At 39.6% G+C, this 22,755-nt stretch overlaps 2 protein-coding genes across 5 annotated transcripts in view; both read left to right on the top strand.

The window, feature by feature from the left end:
- The window catches only part of RPL24 (ribosomal protein L24), a 90,970-nt gene that overhangs the window by 4,317 nt on the left and 63,898 nt on the right, over positions 1 to 22,755 (top strand). Inside the window, exon 6 of one of the 2 annotated variants that reach the window (XM_053903307.1) lies at positions 696 to 809. In XM_053903307.1, the coding sequence (XP_053759282.1) occupies positions 696 to 776 (81 nt within the window). In that variant the 3' untranslated portion in view covers positions 777 to 809. Of the gene's footprint in view, positions 1 to 695; positions 816 to 22,755 lie in introns of those variants that run through there. The other variant, XM_019448241.2, reaches the window with a different exon arrangement.
- The window catches only part of ZBTB11 (zinc finger and BTB domain containing 11), a 32,926-nt gene continuing 14,173 nt past the window's right edge, over positions 4,003 to 22,755 (top strand). The window contains exons 1-3 of one of the 3 annotated variants that reach the window (XM_019448238.2): positions 4,003 to 5,474; positions 13,093 to 13,328; positions 14,759 to 14,990. In XM_019448238.2, coding sequence (XP_019303783.2) covers positions 5,165 to 5,474; positions 13,093 to 13,328; positions 14,759 to 14,990 — 778 coding nt within the window. In that variant the 5' untranslated portion in view covers positions 4,003 to 5,164. Of the gene's footprint in view, positions 5,475 to 8,585; positions 9,152 to 11,114; positions 11,684 to 13,092; positions 13,329 to 14,758; positions 14,991 to 22,755 lie in introns of those variants that run through there. The other 2 variants (XM_053903305.1, XM_019448239.2) reach the window with 2 other exon arrangements.

Below are 22,755 nucleotides of genomic sequence, written 5' to 3'. Positions count from 1 at the left end.
TCGTTGTTTAAGTTTATTCCTTTTGAAAGAGAGGGAAAATCTCAGGCTCTGTGCTGCCATTGCAGAGCCCAACTCAGGGCTTAAACGCATGAAACTGAGCCAAAACCAAGAGATACCCAACTGACTTGAGTCACCCAGGTGCCCTGAAAGTTTCAAGTTTTTAAGGAATTTAGTGCAAGGACCCAATCAAAATGATGTTCCTAACTGGTTTCCTGGGTGGTTGATTCAGAGTTCCCTCTGCCAGAGCCAAATGAAGTCTGTTGGTACCAGAAATTGGGGAAGGGGAAAATAAAGGTGGCTTTTGTTGTTAAAGTTTATTTTGAAAAGCTTTAAATAATAGTGCAGAGTTTGCCCAGCTTTTCTCAATGTTATCATTTTCAATAACCATAGTAAAATTTTCAAAACCATTGGTTTTAGAGAACTAGTAATGTCCTTTTTCTGTTCTTAAGACACAGTTCAGGATCCCATACTGCATTTAGTTGTGTCTCCTTACTTCTCCAATCTGTGACAGTATCTTTGTTTTTCATTTACATATCCTATAGAGGTAAACTTCTAACTTTTCATGGGGAGGCTGGCTCTTAAGAGTAATAGGAATGCAGTTAAATAATAAAAGCAATCTAGGATACATAGAGAATCTGGACATAAGTGATTGAAAAACTTGTATGGAATAATGTCACATGTTAATCTTTTTACAGGCTCCTACGAAGGCAGCACCTAAGCAAAAGATTGTGAAGCCTGTGAAGGTTTCTGCACCCCGAGTTGGTGGAAAACGCTAAGTTCGCAGATCAGATTTTTAAATAAATATCTGATTATAACTAGATTGTGGTGGATTTTTTTTACTATAAAAACAGGTGGGGGCTCCTGGGTGGCTCAGTTGGTTAAGTGTCAGACTTCTGCTGAGGTCATGATCTCCATGGTTCATGAGTTGGAGCCCTGAGTCAGGCTCTGTCCTGACGGCTTGGAGCCTGGAGTTTGCTTTGGATTCTCCCTTTCCTCCCTCTCCCTGTCACCGCCCCCCCCCCCATCTCTCTCAAAAAAAATTTTTTAATAACAAAACAGGCATATTGTGCCTACATAGTAATAGCTGAACTATAGAGTTAAGAATTTGAGAACTAGGTTTTTTTTTTTTTAATACAATGTTTTTTAAATGTTTATTTTCAGAGAGTGCAGGCATGTGAGTGAGGGAGGGGCAGAGAGGATTCTAAGCAGTCTTTGTGTTAGTGCATGTCTGTGCGTGTTAGCACATAGCCTGACGAGGGGCTCAACCTCAGGAATCATGAGATCATGACTGGAGCCGAAATCGAGTTGTAAGCTTACCTGACTGAGCCACCCAGGTTCCCCAAAAGTAAATCTTTTAGTGAATTTCTGTTGTTGAGTTACTCTTCCATGATAAACATTTATTTTATATTGGGTTTGCCCTTCACCTGTTACCATCAGTTGATAGCTGAATTGAAAGTGCTTAAAACTTGGGGCACCTGGGTAGCTCAGTCCCTTAAGCCTGCAACTTAACTTAAACCTGCAACTCAATCTCTGATCTTGATCTCAAGGCCATGAGCTCAAGTCTAGTGTTGGGCTCTACGAGGGACTTGAAGTCTACTTTATTATTATTTTTTAGTTTATTGTCTAATTGGCTTACATACAACATCCAGTGCTCATCCCAACAAGTGCCCACCTCAGTGCCCATCACCCACTTTCCCCCACCTCCCATCAACCCTCCATTTGTTCTCTATATTTGAGTCTCTTATGGTTTGCCTCCTTCCCTCTCTCTGTTTTTCCCCCTTCCCTTCCCCCATGGACTTAAGTTTCTCAAGATCCACGAGTGAAAACATATCTTTCTGCGACTGACACTTAGCATAATACCCAGCATAATACCCTCCAGTTCCATACACGTTGCTGCAAACGGTATGATTATATGTCTCCTCTCTCTGCCCTTCGCCGCTTGCACTCACATTCTCTCAAAAATGAACATTAAAAAATGAAACTTAAAACTTCAACTGTACTCTTAAGCCACTTTTTCCAGAAATAAGTTTGAAGAGTACAACTTTGTTAGCACATGAATATGCTTACAAATTCCCAAGGTAGTTTGTTGAGCTGGGAATTAGAGCCATGGTTAAAATTCCAAGAAAAACCAGTAGCCTGCTGATACTCTAGATAATGTGTGTGTAAAATGTGACAAAGAGTAATTTATGTTAATAGGCTTGTACTTCTGGCATCTGGGTGGCTCAAGTCAAGCGTCAGACTTCGCTCAGGTCATTATCTCACCCTTTGTGAGACTTTGCGATGACAGCTCCAAGTCTGTTGGATTCTCTGTCTCCCTCTCTCTTTGCCCCTCCCCCACTCGTGCTCATCCTCTCAAAAGTAACTTTAGGGGCGCCTGGGTGGCTCAGTGAGTTAAGTGTCTACTTCAGCTCAGGTCATGAACTCTAGTGAGTTCGAGCCCCACGTGGGGCTCTGCTGACAGCTCAGAGCCTGGAGCCTGCTTTGGAATCTATGTCTCCCTCTCTGTTCCTACACCACTTGTACTTTGTCTCTCTCAAAAATATTGAAAAAATTTTTTCAAAAAGTAAAAAATAAATCCTGTTATGTGCCACTGCCAAGTTGGAAAGCTACAACAAGTCGCATCCTCATTTGAGAAACATGCTTTTACATATAGAAATACTAGGTGAAGGTAAAAATGAGACATCAGCATTCCTCCCCCCATCCCCTCCATGCTATCCAAAGTGATAGAATTATTCTGTCTAGTGCATGTTAAATTCAAGCATTGTTCTGGGTGTTAGGAATAAATAGCCCTTTTGGGGGACTTGAAAACTAAAATTCTAACATCAATTTAAGAAATGTGCAAATCCACTGGGTCTTGCTTAGAAATCTCTAAGGTTTTGCTTGGAAATTTTTTTCATTTTTTATTGTGTAATGTTTTTTTTCTGAAACAACAAGGAAAATAAGACCATTATTTAGCTGTGAACAAGGAAACTTAACCAACGAAACTACCCAACTTGAGTTCAGAGCTAGATTCCTAATTTTGGGATACAGGAAAAAAATGTCCTTTTAAATCACTGCTTTTCTGGCTTACATGACTTAAGGTGAAACTGTCAATTATGATTGCCCTTGATTCCTGGGTAGCCTGCAACCCAGGAGGAACTAGAAATAAATAGTAAATACCTGTTCTAGAAGGGTGGCAAGTTTAGCTTTTCTCAGGAAGACAATTAGTCCACCTGTAAAACCCTTTCTCCACATTGGCCCAAAGGCAATTCAAGTACAGTGTGCTTCTAAATGCTTTTTCACAGGTTGTTTTGGCAGAAACTGAATTGGGTAATTTAAGTTTTTCTCCACTTCCACAACTTTTTAAATCTATTTTAAGTTAGTCTTTTTGTTTTTTAAAGAGCTGCAGCTATCTTAATGTTTATTTTTGAGAGAGAGACAGAGCATGAGTGGTGGAGGGACAGAGAGAGAATCCAAAAAAGTCTCCAGGCTCTGAGGTGTCAGCACAGAGCCCAAGGTGGGGCTTGAACTAATGAATAGACCATGAAAACATGACATGAACCGAAACCAGCTGCTTAACCAACTGAGCCACCCAGGTGCCCCTTAAATTTAGTTTTAAAGGAAGTCGATTTCACAGTATAAGAGTGATGGTGCTGGCCCAGCACAGTTCTTGGAGGGTTGATTTGGGTATCTGCTTTGGGTGGCCCACTCCAAAGAGCGGCGAGGGCGCATCTCTACCTTCTAATTCCTCCTCCTTTCCCCAGCTGTCTCAGTCTGGGTTGAGTGACCCTAAGTAAATACCTAGTCTGGTGGTTATGTCTTTCCTATATACGTCTGGGAGCTCAGGTACCTACAGCCAGAATCTTATTCAAGGATGCTGCCTCAAGTATCTAAGCCACCTGTCAATTCCCGCAACCTCAACCGCAAGTACCGCAGAGATTGGGTGCCATCCTATTTTTTGAGCCCAGTGCATTCACCTGTTTACCTCTTAACATGTCTCCGCAGGGTCAGAGAGCCTGACCCAGCGACTGCAGACTCCAGGCTGAGGGCAGAGGGGGAGGGTTGACCCGGAACTAGCAAAGCACTGTCAATGCCAGACCCCAGTTGTCGAGTAGGATGTTCTGGGCCTGTAGTCTTGTCTGCGCTGCGGATTCAACCAACGGATGGGTGGCATGGGCCATTGCTCCGGCCTACCCGCTAAAGATGTGAAATAGGACCCGCACTGTACGCTGGAAGATGCATTTCAGGTCGCCTTGGTCTTTTATGCATTCGGTAAATGTTGGGTGTAAAATGGAGAATTCCCCCCTCTCCCCCCGCCCAGCTTATGTAAAAATACATGCAAATGAAGCTGTAAGAGTGCTATCTACTCATTGCCAACATCATTACCTTCAAATACAGAAAACTGCCCCTATGTTAGACGGTCGTTCGAGGAAAATCCCGACAGTTCCATGGCTGATTTGGAGCCAACACTTTAAGTCTGGAAATTATAACTCTTATCACTGAAGGACTCAGATTTCAAACGTTTACCTGTAAAATAAATTTACATGTGAATGCGGCTATCTTTGGTCTTGTGTCCATAAGCTTATATTTTACTAAGATCCTCAAAATCTTATGCTTTTACGTTGTCGGGGGTCTCAGAAGGTAATCGGGGTAAAAAAACCAGACTCCTCCACACCTTGGTGTATATCCGACGGGAAATCAACAGCCCACCAACTCCCACACGTGCTCAGAGCAAGGGAAAGAAGGAAAAAATGAAAAGGGAAACTGCCAGGACTTAAGATGTCTGCTCAAAGCAGTCTTCGGTCTCAAAGGAAAGGCCTACCCTCTTCCAAAATGTCCGCCCGCAGTCCTGACGTCACCCGGCTAGCTTCATCAATCCAGAAAGCCTGGGCTCTCCAATCAGGACTCAGTCCCCGCACCCACTGCCCTTGATACGTCACTTCCGGTGGTGCAGCAGCCATTTTGTCAGTCGCCAGCGGATCCCGCGCGCTGGAGAAGTGCAGTTCCCCCTGGTTACCAACTCGTCGGTTCTGCCTTCGCGCTGCAGGCGCCGTCGAAGAGCACTCACCACAGATACAGCCATTCCTCCCTACAGTGCCGCCGCCGCTGTTGCATCCGTCCGGAGCTAGTGCGCTGTCTTCCTCCCCCACCACTGACAGGCGCCCTTAGGGAGCCGCCGTCAGAGATGTCAAGCGAGGAAAGCTACCGGGCCATTCTTCGCTACCTGACAAACGAGCGTGAGCCGTATGCTCCGGGCACGGAGGGCAATGTCAAGCGTAAAATCCGCAAAGCGGCCGCCTGCTATGTGGTGCGCGGTGGGACCCTGTACTACCAGCGGCGGCAGCGGCACCGCAAGACCTTCGCGGAGCTGGAGGTGGTGCTGCAGCCCGAGCGGCGCCGGGGGCTCATCGAGGCGGCGCACCTGGGCCCGGGCGGCACTCACCACACCCGGCATCAGACCTGGCACGACTTGTCCAAGACTTACTGGTGGCGAGGTAGGACCTCGCCCGTGGCGAGGGGGCGGGCGGCGGCCTGTTGTCCAGGCAAGGCCCGCTGGCGGAGGCGGGCTTGCTTGCGCACGAGCGAGTTGGAGGGTCCCAGACGCCCCTCGCCCACCCAGCCGGCGCTCGCGGCGGAGCGGCTGCCAGGCGGAGCCGAGAGGGTGGGGGACGCGAAAGGAGCCGCACTTCCCACAGGAAGGAGGCCGGGGAAGCTGGGGGCGGGCCCTGGCCCGGGGTGGGGCGAAGGGGGCTTCCCCGGGGGCCGGGCCAGCCGCCGGGAGGGGCCCGGTCGTGCGGGCTGCGGCAGGCCCGCCTCCTTCGGCGGTGCTGGAGGCGGTGGCTCCTGCCCTCCCGGACGCTCCAGGGCGGCGATTGAGCGGAGCTACGTCTGTGCCTTTTAAAATCTTGTTCCTGCTGATAGTCTGGGGAAGGGACAGTCTGTTCCAAGCCTGGGCTGCTTGCTTCAGCCGTTTGAGCTAGGATGTGGGCCTGCGGGTTTGAGGTTCTCTGGACCTGCTTGCCCGTATTCTTCGAATTGTGCTACTGCGGCGTAAATAAGCAATAACGCGATCACACAGCTCGTGCAGAGCTGATCTGAAATGACTGTATGGAAATAACTGTCTTCAACCTCGATTTTAGGGCAAGAATTCAATGTGAATAGCAGCAGATGCCCTTCATTCTGAATGTTTTCATTTTCTTCCCGTTGATACTGTAGAAAGCGCTTTGGAAACTGAGGCACTATGTACACTCCTGAAAGATAAGGTTACTGTGGTTGTAACAGGAAATACTGCTCTTAAGTTTCTTGCCTGCTTGGGAACCAGGTTAAGGAATGAGGGCAAGGGTCTTTGGCCTCTTTACCGCCCTCATCCTCCACAAATTTGATTTACATTCAAACTGTTCACTTGGAATTAGTGGAAGTTTGCAGGCCCTTAGGAGAGGTTTTGTAAGGAAGGATTCTGCCCTTCAGTCTCCTTATGGCTCAGGAGAAATTAACAGTCTGGGTTGCTTATCCGTGATTAAAGAAATTCGACTACGGACTAATTTCTGAAGTTCTTTTCAGTTCCTGAACTTTGTCATCAAGCCTATTAATTGACAAACTATTGGGTAGTCCTTCCTTTTGTTCCTTAAAGAGTTCTCGTGTGTTTTCAAAAAACGATCCAGCTCTATTGTTTGCTTAAATGCGTTCTCTTAATTTATTTTTTATTTTAAACCAATATTTGAATTAAATTCCTCTAAAGGTACAGAAGTGTGAAGGGTGAATACGGAGTAGTTGCTGCCTTTTGTTAAAATTGATTTGGTCAGACAATTGTTTTCCTGAGCAAATGTCTTATGTTTAATACTTTATGACATGTTGGGGCGCCTGGCTGGCTCAGTGGTTAGATCTTGTGACTCTTGATCTTGGGGTGGTGAGTTTCAGTCCCACTGTGGGTGTAGAGATTACTTTTAAAAAAATAATTAAAAAATACCTTATGACATGTTAAAAATTAAAATATAGCTAAGAGTATCATTGATCAGACTTGTACATGCAGGCATAGTCTGAGCTCTTAATTTGTTTTCGTTTAATCTTGATAAAATCGTGTAAGGTGGAAATATTTATCTCTGTTTCAGCCATGAAAAAACTAAAAGCACCAGGTGGTTATATAGGTCAGAGGTCACACAGCTGACCTTTGTGATTTCATGCTCTTAACCACTATTATATGCTGCTGTAACGGTTTAGTGTTAAGAATTTTCGTTCCCTAAACTTATTATCTGTGAATGATATTGAATGCAGTTTGGTTGGGGGGGGGGGGGGTTGTTTGAGTTTTTTGGTGTGCAGTGTGTTAAAAGACAAAAATTTTTGAAAAGGAGACCATGTTTATGTTTAACTTAAAAATGAAAGAGATACATTTGTGGTTTGTCTACATTTGTAGAACTTAAGAGGCATTAAATGACTAGAACCGTTATTCTTGAAGTATCACACGTCAGTAGAGTAGTGAACCCCTGGCAAGGGAGGCCCTGAGGCCTTTCAGAAGATCCACAAAGGCAAAATTATTTTCATAATTCCAAGGCATTATTTGCTTTTTTTTCTAGTTGTTTTCCAAGTATACGGTGGAGTTTTCCAGAGGCTATGTGACATGTCATATATGGCAATAAGTTGATTGCAGAAGCATATATGATAATCTGTCTTCTGTTAAACCACAAATTAAAAAGATTTTCAAAAATGTAAAGCAGTACCCCTCTTCTCACTATTTTTATGATTTTAGTGATTTTTTCATAAAATGCTATTTTGTTGACATGTAATGAGTTTTTGTTATTTGATGATCTCATTATTTTTATTCTTTTAGTCGTTCCTCCTTTCAAATAAGAATGTGGGGCACTTGGCTGTTGCAGTCCATAGAGCGTACAACTCTTGGTTGTGAGTTCAAGCCCCACGTTAGGCATAAAGCTTACTTAAAAATAATAATAATAATAAAATAATTCATAATTATCAGAGAAGTTTGCTCTCAGTTATTAACTATTCATTTTATTTTTTTTAAAGTAGCTATTCGTATTGATTCTTAGTACATTAACACTTTGGTTGCTTCCTTGATTATGTGTAAGGTATATATATAATACAAAGCCATTGTAGACTATTTACCTGAAAGCTATTAAGAATTGATCAATGTAAGTGCCAAACAAACTGTTCCAGAGTCGTAAGTTGTATCAAGGACAGTTTAATGAGATTCATAATTTATTTTGCTTTTTTTTTTTTTGAAATGCTGCTGTCATAAGATATATTCTAGTGCTCAGGCAAGTTTGTAGCAATTTTCCTCCTTTGAGTACAGTTGCGAAACTGTGGTTCGGTGCCTAGAAGTTTACATATAACAAATTTCAGAATGTAAAATGTTAATAATTATTCTCAAGGCCTCCCCCCCCCCCCCCCCCCACACGCACATAAACCTCTTATTTCATCTTGTATTGAAGTCTGTGCTGGAGTTTCAAAATGATTCTCTTCCCTGCCTCCATCAGATGCTGATGCTAGGTATCTACAGTGAAATGCTTCCAGAATGTAAAGAAAGAATTAGGAGGGGGAAACAAAGATTAAACTGGCCAAAAAAAAAAAAAAAAAAAAAAAAAAAAGTTAGCTACCTGCAGAAGTCCCTACCCCAAGAACTGATTTTTGTTTTAGAATAATGGGATAAATGGATGCTGTTGTTAGGGAGCCTAGAAGAGGTTGTAATCTCCAGAAAATCCACCAAAAACTGGGTCTTTATAACCATAACTAACCACCTGTAACCTCTTTGAAGAAAACAAAACAGAAGAATTCATATGCATGTAACCAGAAATGGGAGCCCCTGAACTGGGGTGGTCATTGTATCCAAAAATGATAGGGACGGAAGCTCTTGAAGAGCTGATAGGAGCAAAATTGTTCATTTTGGCAAATAGATATCTGAAGCATTGGTTCTTGACCCAGGAACGATTTTGCTTCCCAAGAGATGTCTGGCTATGTCTGGAGACAGTTTTGGTTGTCATAACTCGTGGTGGTGGTTGAGGGGTTGCTATCCACATCTAGTTGGGTAGAGGTTAGGAATGCTTCTAAACGTGATACAGTAAGAATGGACAGGACAGCCCTCTACACCCCTCCCGCCACCAGCAAGAATCATCTGGCCCAAAATGTCAACACTGCTGAAGTTGAAAAACCCTGCCCTAGGGTAAGAAACTGTTCCTCAAGTTGTTTTATTAGAGGACTACCCACTAAAGTCTTTATCTTTTTTTGTTTTGATTCTGTGCTCAGTGAAGAATCTTTTAATGGTAATCTTGATGTTTTATGTGGGGTTTTTGTTTTTTGCAGTACCAGAGAGGTTGACCAGTTAGTATTACCGTATTTAGCAAATACTTATGTAGTAGTTACTGTGTGTCATATAGTGTTCAAAGTGCTTTATAAATCTTAACATTAATCATAACACCATAGTGTAAGTACCATTACCCCCATTTTGCAGTCGATGACACGTAGGCACAGAGAGGTTTGGCATGGTCACCGAGCTAGTTAGTGGGTTCAGATTTTGCTGCATAAGTAGTTTCAATCCTTTGCAGTAATGTAGTAAATTAATTGTGTTTATATATTGATGTCTTTTTAGTGATTAACTTGAGTCAGTCTTTCAACTTAATTCTGGATGAACTAGAGGTTAGGTTTCTGAATCTTTAAAGCTAGATTTAAGATGATCCATCAAAACACTAACACTCAAGGGAGAGGACTTGAAATATCGGGTGACTTTTGAGAAAACTGATTATCATACATTAAAATTTTTTCCTGTAGTTTTTATAATTTTTATCCTTTTCAAGTGCTTCCTATGTAGTTTTTCCAGTACCATTTGAAGTCAACAAGTTTATGGTGTAACCAGAGTTCTGCTATATGCAGAATATACTGAACGATGTAGAATCATAAAATGTTTAGAAATACAGCCAAAGTTAATTAGGAAAAAATGCTGCCTTTGTTTACTGTGAAGATGAAAACTTCCTCAGCACTACTTCTTATTTAAGTATTTTTTTATGTTCATTCATTTATTTATTTAAATGTTTATTTTTGAGAGGTGAGGGGGAAAGAGCATGAGCAAGGGAGGGTCAGAGAGAGGGAGAAACAGAATCTGAAACAGGCTCCAGGCTCTGAGCTGTCAGCACAGGGCCCAGCACAGGGCTTGAACTCACGAACCATGAGACTATGATCTGAGCTGAAGTTGGACGCTTAACTGACTGAACCACCCAGGGCACCCCTCTAAATATGTTTTTTTACTTATAAATATGTATTCTCTTACATGTGTCATTTCCCACTCTTATACCCATTTATTCTTTTTACTGTAGTTGGCCTACAGTATATTAGTTTCAGGTGTATAACTTAGCGATTCAACAATTATATACATAATGTTTACCTTAGCTTAGCTTAGGTATCATCTGTTGCCATGGAAAATTATTATTACCATATTATTGACTATATCTCCTATGTTGTACTTTTCATCCCCATGGTTTATTCCATGATTTATTTATAGTTGGAAGTTTGTATTTGTACTCCTTTACTTTTTTTTTTAGTTGTGGTAAGATATACATAATATAAAATTTACTGTTTTAAGTGTACAGTTCAGAAGCATTGAGTACATTCACATTGTTGTGTGACCATCACCACTCTTCAGAAATTTTTCATCACCCCAACCCGTTCACTTCTTTTTTTCTTTTTACAAAGAGAATGAACTTTTTTTTTTTTTTTAAGTAAGCTTTACGCCCAATGTGGGGCTTAAACCCATGACCCTGAGATCAAAAGTGGCATGCTCTACCAACTGAGCCAGCCAGGCACCTCTTAATTATATGTAAAATATAATTTTACTCTTAATTATTTATGTAATTATATGTAAAATATATATGCATCCAGCCTTTTTATCATTTTTAAAAATCTTCTCACTGTATAGACTTTTATTGACTGTAGCATACAGGTATAGACTTTTATTGACTGTAGCATTTTCAGACATTAGAATATATTCTCTAAATATGCACACATAAATGCCTTTTTATGGAAGTTTCATTTAATCCTGACCCAGTATTTTCTGAGTTATGTTCCGGGCAGAGGGGGCAGGGGTTGGGGGGGTGGAGGGGATCTATAACAAATAAATTTGGCAAATTTCTGTTAAGCAGCTGTCTTCATTGTAGAACTCTTAGAGCTTTGAATGTGATAATACCCATTATGTGTGTATAAAATGCAAATATAATTTTGTGAATTTATTAATCCAGTGTATACTTTTTTAGTAAGTATGGGACATAATACAATTTGAGAAACATTGCTTGAATATTACCCGAAGGTTGAAAGGAACCATGGTATAATTAGACGTCTTGAAATTCTTTTCAGGAACTTATTATATACCTCTATATCATTTTAGCTAAGTAATGAGCCTTTTCATTTACATTTTACGTGGGGATTGTAGGGGGAGAATTTTCTGCCACAGTGATGGATAAATGTATTCCTGGGTAAGCAGCATAATATACTGAAAATCAGATGGCTTTTGGAGACCCAGTAATGCAGTTTCCTAGATGCAACTTGGGACAAGTTTCTTACCTCTTAGGCTTCATCCTTCTCATTTGTAGGATGGAAATTAATTGGTCCTACCTTGTAAGGAGGATGGTGTGCGTAAGCATTCTCCCTGCTCCTCACCCCTGCCCCAACATGCTGAACTAGAAGTTGAAATTCACGATAGGATTTTGTGAGTGGCTTGTGTACAAGCAACTTTTAAGATTGTGTATGCTGTGGGGCACCTGGGTAGCTCAGTCAGTTAAGCTTCCGACTCTTGATTTCTGCTCAGGTTGTGATCTCATGGTTCATGAGATAGAATCCTGCATTGGGGTCTGTGCTGACAGTGCGGAACCTGCTTGGGATATATTCTCTCTCTCTGTCTCTCTCTCTCTGTCTCTCTCTCTCTCTCCCTCCCCCCCTCCTTCCCTCCCTCCCTCTCCCTCTCTCTCCCCCTCTTTCTCTCTCTCTCTCTCTCTCCCCCCCCTTTCTCTCTCTCTCTCTCCCTCCCTCTTTCTCTCTCTCCCTCTTTCTCTCTCTCCCTCTTTCTCTCTCTTTCTCTCTCTCTCTCTCCCTCTCCCTCCCTCTCTCTCTCCCTCTCTCTCTCCCTCTTGCTCTCTGCCCCTCCCCCACTCGTGCTTTTTCTATCAAAATGAAAAAAAATTACTTACTGTGTCCTGCTTTGTGCCCAGCATCATGCAAGGACCTAAAAACAAAACAAAACAAAAACTGTTATTTCATACAACCCTAAACTCTCATAGCTTTCAAAAATGAGATTTATTTTACACTCTCATTATAAGTTGTGATTGTAGTTCAGGTTGCAATTTCACTCCACCTTTTTTTTTTTTTTTAATGTTTGTTTATTTTTGAGAGGGAAAGAGAGAGCGTGAGTTGGGGAGGGCAGAGAAAGAGGGAGATACAGAATCCAAAGCAGGCTCCAGACTCTGAGCTGTCAGCACGGAGCCTGATGCAGGGCTCGAACTCATAAACTGTGAGATCATGACCTGAGCCATAGTCAGGTGCTTAACCAACTGAGCCACGCAGGCGCCCCTCCACCTGTCATTTTTCATCTGCAATTCAGGCTAAATGATGGCATCCATCTGGAACATGCTGTTATTTGACAGAGGGGATGAAGATCAGATCACCGATGAGAAACAGGGCCTCTTAAAGCTTTTGCGACATGGCACACGTTATATTTATTTATATTCCATTGACCAAAGCAAATTGCATGGGAAATCCTGATGTTAGTAGGGTGGAGAGGTAATCACGTTATATAACTGTTCACGAAGGTCATATTGGCATTTTCATACAATTTCTATAGCATGAATGAGTTGCAGCTCTCATGGAAATGGGTACTGCTATGTAATCATATGGTGGGGAAGCAAATAACTAGGAATAAGCAAAAATAAGAATGGAAACCATCATCTGCAACCTTACATCTATGAAAACATGCACCTTGCATTCTCAAGAAATCACTTTTACATACTGTGTGTCCACACGTAAGCACTCAAACATATCAGTGTACGTAGATTAAAGAACCAAAAATAATTTTCAAATGACATAGTATTAAATTTGACTTGTTAATTTTAATTTTTATTCTAGGTATATTAAAGCAAGTGAAAGATTACATTAAACAGTGTAGCAAATGCCAGGAGAAGCTAGATCGGTCCCGTCCAATATCAGATACTTCAGAAATGTTAGAAGAATTGGGACTAGACCTTGAGTCTGGAGAAGAAAGTAATGAATCAGAGGATGATCTGAGCAATTTTACTTCAGCTCCAACTGCAGCCTCCAAGCCTGCAAAAAAGAAGCCAGTGTCCAAACATGAACTTGTATTTGTAAGTAGAACTTTCCATTCAGCTTTAACATTTGTAACTAATGTATTAGGTTTGTAGTCTTCATGAATTTTTTCTTCAAGTACCAAAACTGCTTGACTGTTGAAAATTTAAGTAAGTCTTTGTCTCAGGTAATACACTCTGTTACTACATACACTAAAAGTATGCTAAGACTGCTTTTTCATTAATTATAAATATTCCTGTAGTTAATTCTCTTTAGAATGTAGGTTGTTGGTTTGTTGTTAATCATTCTTCTTGTCTTATTTTATTTCTTAAATGTTTGTTTATTTTTGAGAGAGCACAGGCGTGTGCCCATGAGAGGAGAAGAGGAGCAGAGAGAGAGGGAGACAGGATCTGAAGCGGGCTCTGTGCTGAGAGCAGAGAGCCCAATAGGGGCTTAAACTCACGCACTGTGATATGAGATCATGACCTGAGCCAAAATCAGACGCTTAACAGACTAAGCCACCCAGATGCCCCTCTTCCTGCCTTTTTAAATGGTATATTGGTGGGGCACCTGGGTTGCTCAGTGGGTTAAGCATTGGACTCTTCATTTCATCTCAGGTCCTGATCTTGAGGTTCATGAGATTGAGCCCCATGTTGGGCTCTGTACTGACAGTGAAGAGCCTTCTTGGCATTCTCTTTCTCCCTCTTTCTCTGCCTGCTTCTCTCTCTCTCTCTCTCTCTCTCTCTCTTTCTCTCTGAAAATAAAATAAATAAATAAATGGTATATTGGTACAGGTAGACAATACGTTTCTGGAAACAATCTTTAGGTCATGAAACAAGGTAAATTAAACTGGCTAGGTCTTGGGGCACCTGGGTGGCTCAGTCAGTTAAGTGTCCAGCTTCAGCTTGGGTCATGATCTCACAGTTTGTGAATTTGAGCCCTGCTTCGGGTTGTCTCTGTCTCCTTTTCTCTCTCTCAAAAATAAACACTAAAAAAAAAAAAAAAACTGGCTGGGGCTTCTGGGTGGCTCAGTTGGTTGAGCGTCTTGACTTCAACTCAGGACATGATCTCACGGTTGGTGGGATCACTGCGTTGGGTTTACAGCTGTCAGCATAGAGCCTGCTTTGGATCCTCTGTCCTCTTCTCTCTAGCCCTCCCCTGCTTACAATCTCTCTTTCTCGAAAATGAATAAATGTTAAAAAAAAAAATTGGCTAGGTTTTTGTTTTTTACCTGCATTACTTTCATACACCATTAAGTTTCTGACTAGTAAATAAAGGCAGCAAGAAGTGAGATGCAGGAACATGGCAGAAAATAGTAAGAATGCTCCTTTAATTTAAATATATAGGTAATAAAGAATATCTGGCTATTTCTTCATATTAATTAATGGTGTCTTTAAAAGTGAATAATGTGTCACGTTTTAAATTCTGTTAAAGGTAGAAATACAGATGATACATAATACAACTCTTGGTCTTAAACTTATTTTGATAGGTTGACACCAAAGGAGTGGTGAAACGTTCTTCTCCAAAACATTGTCAGGCTGTCTTAAAGCAGCTCAACGAACAGAGACTCTCCAACCAGTTCTGTGATGTTACTTTGTTAATTGAGGGAGAGGAGTACAAAGCTCATAAATCTGTTCTGTCAGCTAATAGTGAATATTTTCGAGATCTTTTTATTGAGAAAGGAGCTGTTTCCAGTCATGAGGCAGTGGTGGATCTTTCTGGTAAGAATTTTCTAATACTATTGCTTTTTGTTTGTAAGTACCTACTGGAAGGTGGGTGTGTGTCTGTCTTAGAAACTGAGGGTGTGTGCTGCAGTGGGAGAAGCCCACTTAGAGCAGCAGACTGAGGCGAATTGAAGAAGCCCTTCTTCTAGCAAGCTTTCCAAGGTGCGGTTCTGGAAAAGGCTGTCATTTTCTGTCACTACCTCTCAGGTGAGACAGATGTAGTGGCAGAAAAATTTCTGACCTTTACATGGCTAAAAACAGTTTGAGAGAAATACATAACTGCATCAGTGTTATATTACACTAAGTGAATATGTTACTTAAAAATTGCTTGTTAAAAAAATTGCCTATATCTGTGTTGTGGAACATAATAATAGAGCACTTTTGTAAGTCTTTTTTATTTTTTAAGATTAATTATTAGAATTCATTAGGTTCAGTAAACTGTTAATGTACAATAATCAAAATTCCAAGTGTGGTTTTTTTCTTTGATTTTTATTATTGTTATTATAAATGAATAATTTGACTTTCTTTTGACTCACTAGAACTTATATATTGGCTTAGGAGTCAACAAATGAAAATTTAGGAAGAATTAAATAGGTAACCTTATTTATACATTTCTTGTAATATTAACTTACTGTAACTCTTGGTTACTGAATTACTGACATGACTGTGTGAAATATCATTTCCTTTTTCTGAAACAAAAAAGTGACTTTACCCAGATCTATAAATACTTACCTAGTTAACCACTGATCCTTTTCTACCTTACGCTTTTTAAACTTACTTCTTCTGGAAAGACAAATAACATATTTTTTCCTTAGCAGTAGCTATGTGTTGAATTACTAGAAAATATATATTAAGTATCCACTATGTGCGAGGAGCTAGCTTAGGCTCTGGGGATATAATGGTGAGCAAAAACTTTCATGGATCATAGAATTGTATTACATTTGAGATTAGTGATAATTTACTTTTTTCTGGGTTTGGTGACTCAAGAAAAAATATGTCTTCTACTAGGCCCTCTGAATAATAAAACTCATCATGGATATAGTTTTTTTTTTTTTTTTTTTAATGTTTATTTTTGAAAGAGAGAGCATGAGCAGGGGTGGGGCAGAGAGAGAGGGAGACATAGAATCTGAAGCAGGCTCTGCATTGTCCGTGCAAAGGCTGCTGGGGAGGCTCGAACCCACGAACCATGAGATCTTGCATGACCTAAGTCGAAGTCAGACACTCAACCAACTGAGCCACCCAGGCACCATGGATATAGTCTTTTTTTTTTTTTTTTTTTTTTTAATGTTTATTTATTTTTGAGGGATATAGTCTTTTGATAAAAGTTAGCGTTGGAATTTTTTTCTTACTTTTCATGCATCTGAAGCAGAAAGAGAGAAGTGTATGAATATTGCTCTTGTTCAGTTTCTCAGCAGCTTATAGCAAAAGAAGTGGCTGCCCTATATTAACTGCAGTGCAGCATCCTAATATTCTGACAAAAAGACACATTTGTTCTTCATTCTATGTGCTTATGTTTATATATTGTCCAGCAAATATAATGTAAATTAATAGCAGGTTAAGTAGGTAAATTTTATTTGGTTCAAACACTAAGTGAAGAGTATAAAATATGTGTACAGAATTTAAAAATAGTGTATTTTTTAATTACCTAGTTAATGTAGTTGAATTAATCATTGTTTTCCTTTGTTAATGCTTATAAAAATTTTCTGTACTAAGTCATAAGGCTATGTTCATAGATTATCTTTTTAAATTTTCATAGTTTTCTTTCATATTTAAGTTTTAGTCTGCTCGGAATTTTATTGGTGTGAGATAGATGTTTGACTTCATTTTTTCCCCATTTGATCATCACTTGTCTCAGAACCCTTTAGTGAAGACTCCATCCTCTTCTTGCCAGTTGATGAATTTCCACATATTTGGTACCAGTTCTAAGGCATCGTTCTAGTCTATAGGTGGTCTCTCTTATGGTATTTTCACCTGATCTTAATTACCATAGCTTTATAATAAGGAAAGTCTCCCACCTTTATTACTCAAGTGGGTCATAGTTTCATAACCCTTTGTTCTTCCATATAAACTATAAAAGCAGCTTGTCAAAGTCACACAAAATAGTGTATTTTGATAGAGATTACATTGAATTAATAAACTTTTAGAGATTTACCCATAGCAGTCTCAAACATCTTTTGTAGGATTATTTCAAGGTACTTTATATGTTTTGAAACTGTTATTTTTTTTTCTTAAAATTATGTAATTTCAGATTTATTTTTGGTGTATATTTTATATACAGTAATACTGCCAAATTCCTTTAGTCATTCAGTCATTTATACATTCTTTGAGGTTTTCCATATAAAAGAAATATATTATTTGCTAATAGTAATGGTTTTGTTTCTACCTTTCTAGTCTTTATATTTTGAAATTGTTTTCTTGCTTTACAGTGCTGTCCTGGACCTCAAAAAAATAGTTGAATAGAAATGGTGGAAGAGGGTTCACTTACCTTGTTCCCATTTCTAAAGAAAGTGCTTTTATCATTTGGTAAATGTTTTAAATAGATAACGCTTTATTTAATGTTAAGGAAATTCTCTCTAAAAATGGTGTTGGTTCGTAACTCCCTGAGGAGGTTCCAAAGTGTAATCTAAAACTGGCCCCCATGTATGGAGGGTGCCTGGGTGGCTCAGTCAGTTAGTGTCCGACTACTGATTTTGGCTCAGGTCAATGATGTCTCATGGTTCCTGAGATCAAGCCCCATGTCAGGCTCTACACTGACAGTTCGGAGCCTACTTGGGATTCTCTCTCTCCCTCCCCCTCCCCCTCCCCCTCCCCCTCCCCCTCCCCCTCCCCCTCCCCCTCCCCCTCCCTCTCCCTCTCCCTCCCTCCCCCGCCTCCCTCCCTCCCTCCCTCCCTCTCCCTCCCCCCCCCTCCTGCTCACATATGCACTGTCTCTCTAAATAAATAAATAAATAAATAAATAAATAAATAAATAAAACTGGCCCTCTGTACACAGAGGCAGCAAGAGACTGAAGAAAGAGACCACGTCAGATTGGTAGGTGGCAGGTTTCATAGGTAAGGGAACTTATGTGTACTTATGTGTGAGGATTGTCTTGGGCGGCTGCAAGATGAATAGATCTCTGTGCCAGAATGTTAAAAGTTTATACACAGACCTTAACTATGTTTAGTCATGTATGCAGGAGGCCTTAACTGGGCTCAGTCATGTACCCAGTCCAGATAGCTTCAATACCACATTTCTCTCTCAAGACTATGCAAGTGGAACACATTCCAGGAACAGGGAGGGGTGGGGAGCCTCCAGTTGCCTGGGTCAAGCTCAGGGGTCAACTGGAAGTCAAATCTTGATGACCTTCTCCCACAGTGTTGATTTATTACATATTTTTTTCTGTATTTATTGAAACCATTTTTATTTTTACTATTCTGTTAATGTGGAAGTTACAGTGATTTTCTGTTAAACCAGTTTTTCATTCTTGAAATAAATCCAGTTCAGTCATGTTATATTGCCTTTTGTGTAAATTGCTGTTTGATTTACTAATATTGTCTAGAGTGTTTTCATGTATATTCATGAGTAATTCTTTTTTCTTTTTCATACTATTTCGTGTTTTGATATCAGAGTTGGTCTAGTCTTATAAAATGTATGCTCCCTCCAATTTTTAGATATGCTGAAATTGTTAACTATGTGATTAGAATTACCTGTTTCTTGAATGTTTGGTAGAATGGTGGCTAAAATTGCCTGGGCCTGTAGTGGAGTTGAGGCGAAGATTTTTAAATACTGATCTGACATGTTTAATGTTAGAGAAGTATTCAATTCTCTATTTCATCTTAAGTAATTTATAGAAAGTTACATTTTTTCCAGAATTTGGTTCATTTCATCTAAATTTTCAAGTTTATTGGCACAAAATTTAATGTAATTTACTTTATTTTATTTTTTGGTTGGCACAAAGTATTAAATACTACTGTCTTCAACACATTTCCTGTCAATGTAGATACTTCTTTTGTTCTTTGATATTGGTTATTTGTGCCTTTTCTCATTTTTTTAACCTTTTTTTTTTTTTCTTTTTAATGTAAGCTCTACGCCCATTGTGGGCTTGAACTCAAGATCTCGAGATCAAGAGTCACATGACTGACTGAGCCAGCCAGGTGCCCTTTCTTTCTTTCATTTCTCTTTTCCCTTTTCTTTTTTTGCTTTCCTTTCCACCCCTTACATTTTTCTTACTAGATGTTTACTGACTCCTTTTTTTTTTTTTTTTTAATCCTACCAATTCTGGCCCGTTGCCTGTTTTTGTAAATAAAGTTTTATTGGGGACAGCCACACCCATTCATTTTCTTTGTCTATGACTGCTTTTGAACTTAGAAAGGCGGAATTTAAAAATTGCTACATAAACCAGTGACCCATAAAGCCTAATGTATTGTTTACCTGGCTCTTTACAGAAAAACTTTGCTTATCACTTAGCCAAAACATAATTTTTTTTTAAGTTAAAAAAGCTGTTATGCATATATAATCCAAAAGTTTTATGTAGTTAACTGAGGAAACCAGTAAGATATTAAAACTTTCTAACAGAATTTGAAGAAAAAATTCTTTCAGCCAATCAGTGGTACAGGTACAACACTGCTCTTAACACTTAATAGTCTTTTTTACCTCTTACCAAGTTTTGACTAAGTTTTCTTAACACACCTTTTGAAAAACAGCTATTATTTTCTTACTAATTTCTTCTCATTAATCTTCCTTTTATTTTATTTGAATATTATTGTCTTTTTGTTTTATTTATTTTTTTAAAAGTAAACTCTTAGAGCGCCTGGGTGGCTCAGTCTTTTGAGCATCCAACTCTTGATTTCAGTTCATGTTATGATCTCACAGTCCTGAGATCAGGATCTACCAAGCCCAGGGCCACAGCACTGGACCTGGACCCTGCTTAAGATTCTCTCTGCCCCTCCCTCACTTGCACATACGCAAATAAAATAAAGTAAGCTCTTCACGCAACATGGGGCACAAACTTACATCCTCCAGATCAAGAGTCATATGCTCTACCAACTGAGTCAGACAGGAGTCCCTGTTACTTTGTGTTTGGTTAAGTATAATCCTTAACCCATTAACTCCCAGCCGTTCCAACTTTCTAGTTTAAGCGTTCCAGGCTATAAATTTCCCTTTAATACTGCAGTTCTGTTGCTTTTAATCCTACATGTGGTCTATTTTTATAAGTTTCATTTTGCTTGAATAGAACGTAAATGTTTTTAGTTGGAAGCAATATTCAATATATTGTGGCTTGTTAATTCTTTACTGATTATTTTGTGTGCTTGATCTCTCAGGTTTTTATTTAAAGTTTACTTGTTTTGGGAGAGAGAGAAAGCGCATGTGCATGAGAGTGTTGAGTGGGGGAGGGACAAAGAGAGAATCCCAAATAGGCTATGCAGTGTCAGTGCAGAGGCCCACGCAGAGCTTGAACCCACAAAACATGAGATCATGACCTGAGCTACACAGCCACCCCTAGATCTATCAGTTATAGACAGAGGTGCTTTAGAGTATTAAGTAGTGTGATTCATCTGTTACCGAGTTTCTTCAGTTTTTGTCTTATGTATCTTGAGGACGTATTATTAGATACAAAACAGTTTAGAATTTCCTTTTATCATTACATAATGACCCTCTTTATGTTTAGTAATACTTTTTACCATTAAAATCTCGTAAGCAGTATTTTTTTATTTTTCTATTTTGACTACTTTAGTAAATATTTTTTAGGTATGTAAACAATATTTTCATAACTATTTGCCTAGGATATTTTCCATCTTTTGTTTTTCAACCTTTTTGTATCTTGAGGTTTTAGATTTCTCTTTAAACATCATCATATTTATGGATTTTGTTCTTAATCCAGTATGGGAATCTTTGACTTTTAACTGTCCTGCATAGAAATTGTTGGACTTCCTGAACCCAGCAATTGAGATTGTTTTTCTCAGTTGAGAAAAAGTCTCAGCTAGTATCTCTTCAAAAATTGTTTCTGCCTCAATTTCTCTTTTCTACATTTCTGAAACTCCAGTTAGGTAGACATTCTCACTTTATATTCTGTGTCTCTTAATTTCTTTTATATTTTGGTTATCTCTGTGTAGGATATTCTGGAAAATTTTAGTTCACCTACTCTTTAGCTTTGTTAATTTGTTAATTTGTTTAATTTGCTGTTAAATTCATTTACTGAGGTTTTTTTTTTTATTCCAGTCTCTTTTCTATTTTTATTATTTTATTTTATTTTTTATTTATTTTTTTAAGTAAGCTCTGTGCCCAGTATGGGGTTTGAACTCACATACTTGAGATCAAGAGTTGCATGTTCTGCTGACTGAGCCATCCAGGGGCCCCTCTTTTCCATTTTTTAGAGGCTCTATGTAGTTCTTTTCATGTGTCTCTTTTAGGGGGCTACTTTTTATGACCTTTTGCTCTTTACTGGTGTTATGCCACCGTTGACTTTTTTATATGTGATCATAGCAATAAAAATCTCTGCTGGATTGAGTCATGCTGTTTGTTTCCACTAGCTCTTATTCATGGTGCCTTGTTTGTAATCAAAAATCTGTGCACACTGAATTTATATTCTTCAGAACTTTGTAGGAAACTTTGAGTTTTGGGTTGACAGTGTTTTCCACAGAGAAAACATTTGGTTCTTAAGATTCTGAGGGCATTACCAGTCTGGGACTACTTTAAATTCTGAGCGTGAGGACTTTTTGACTACCAAAGTGCTATATATTCAACAAAAAATCCTACTAGATTAAGCCTGGTTTGAGGTCATGACTAATCAGGAAGGATTTCTTACCTGTTTCACTCAATGCTGGGGCACCAACTATATTTAAAATAATACTTAAAAATTTTTTATGTCCTATTTTTTTTTTTTTAACTAATTGGGTCAAATTAGGGTATGTTAGTGTGCCATACTGTTGGATGTGGAAGTCCCTGTCATAATTCTTCTGTCTGTTGGTTCATAACTCTCCCATGAGCTTCCCTGGTGTAATGTGAAATTGGTCCCTGTACTCAAAAGGCAGGGAGAGACCAAAGAAATGGGCAAACCATTCCAGGTTGGTAGGTGGCAGTTTTAACAAGCAAAGGGCACTTATGTATGAGGCTTGTCTTAGGTGGCAGCAAGATGAATGTATCTCTGCACCTGCCCACCAAATCTTAAAAGTTTGTAAGAGTCCTTAACTGGGTCCAGTCACATAAACTGTGTAGATATTTTCAGTATCACGTCACTATCTCAAGGTTATGTCCTTAGAGCAGCCTCTGGGAGCAGGAAAGGCAAGTGGAACTCACATTCCAAGGACAGGGAAGAAGGTGGGGAGCCTTTGAGTGCCCAGGGTCTATCCAGTTCACGTATCAGCTGGCAAACCTGTCTTTTTGATCACATTCCCTAACACCATCTATTACCAACCATTGTTGTCCTTTTTTTTTTTTCTTTTTTTAGTTTTTAATTTTGGTAAACACAATATAAAATTTACCCTCCTAATTTTTTTTAATGTTTATTCTTGAGAGGGAGAGAGCGAACGTGAGCAAGGAAGGAGCAGAGAGACAGGATCTGAAGCAGACTCTGTGCTGACAGCAGAGAGCCCGATGCGGGGCTCGAGCTCACGAACCGAACCGTGAGATCATGACCTGAGCTGAAGTTGAACACTTAACAAACTGAGCCACCCAGGCGCCCCTGCCCCCCAGCCTTAATGATTTTTAAGTATACAGTTCACTATCGTTAATCATGTTCACATTGTTGTATAATGGATCTCTGGAATTTTTTATTATCTTGCA

The sequence above is a fragment of the Panthera pardus genome, unplaced genomic scaffold, assembly GCF_024362965.1.
Source record: "Panthera pardus isolate Hobbes unplaced genomic scaffold, ASM2436296v1 HiC_scaffold_16, whole genome shotgun sequence".
NCBI lineage: Eukaryota > Metazoa > Chordata > Mammalia > Carnivora > Felidae > Panthera > Panthera pardus.
This window is presented reverse-complemented; position numbering and strand designations above follow the sequence as displayed.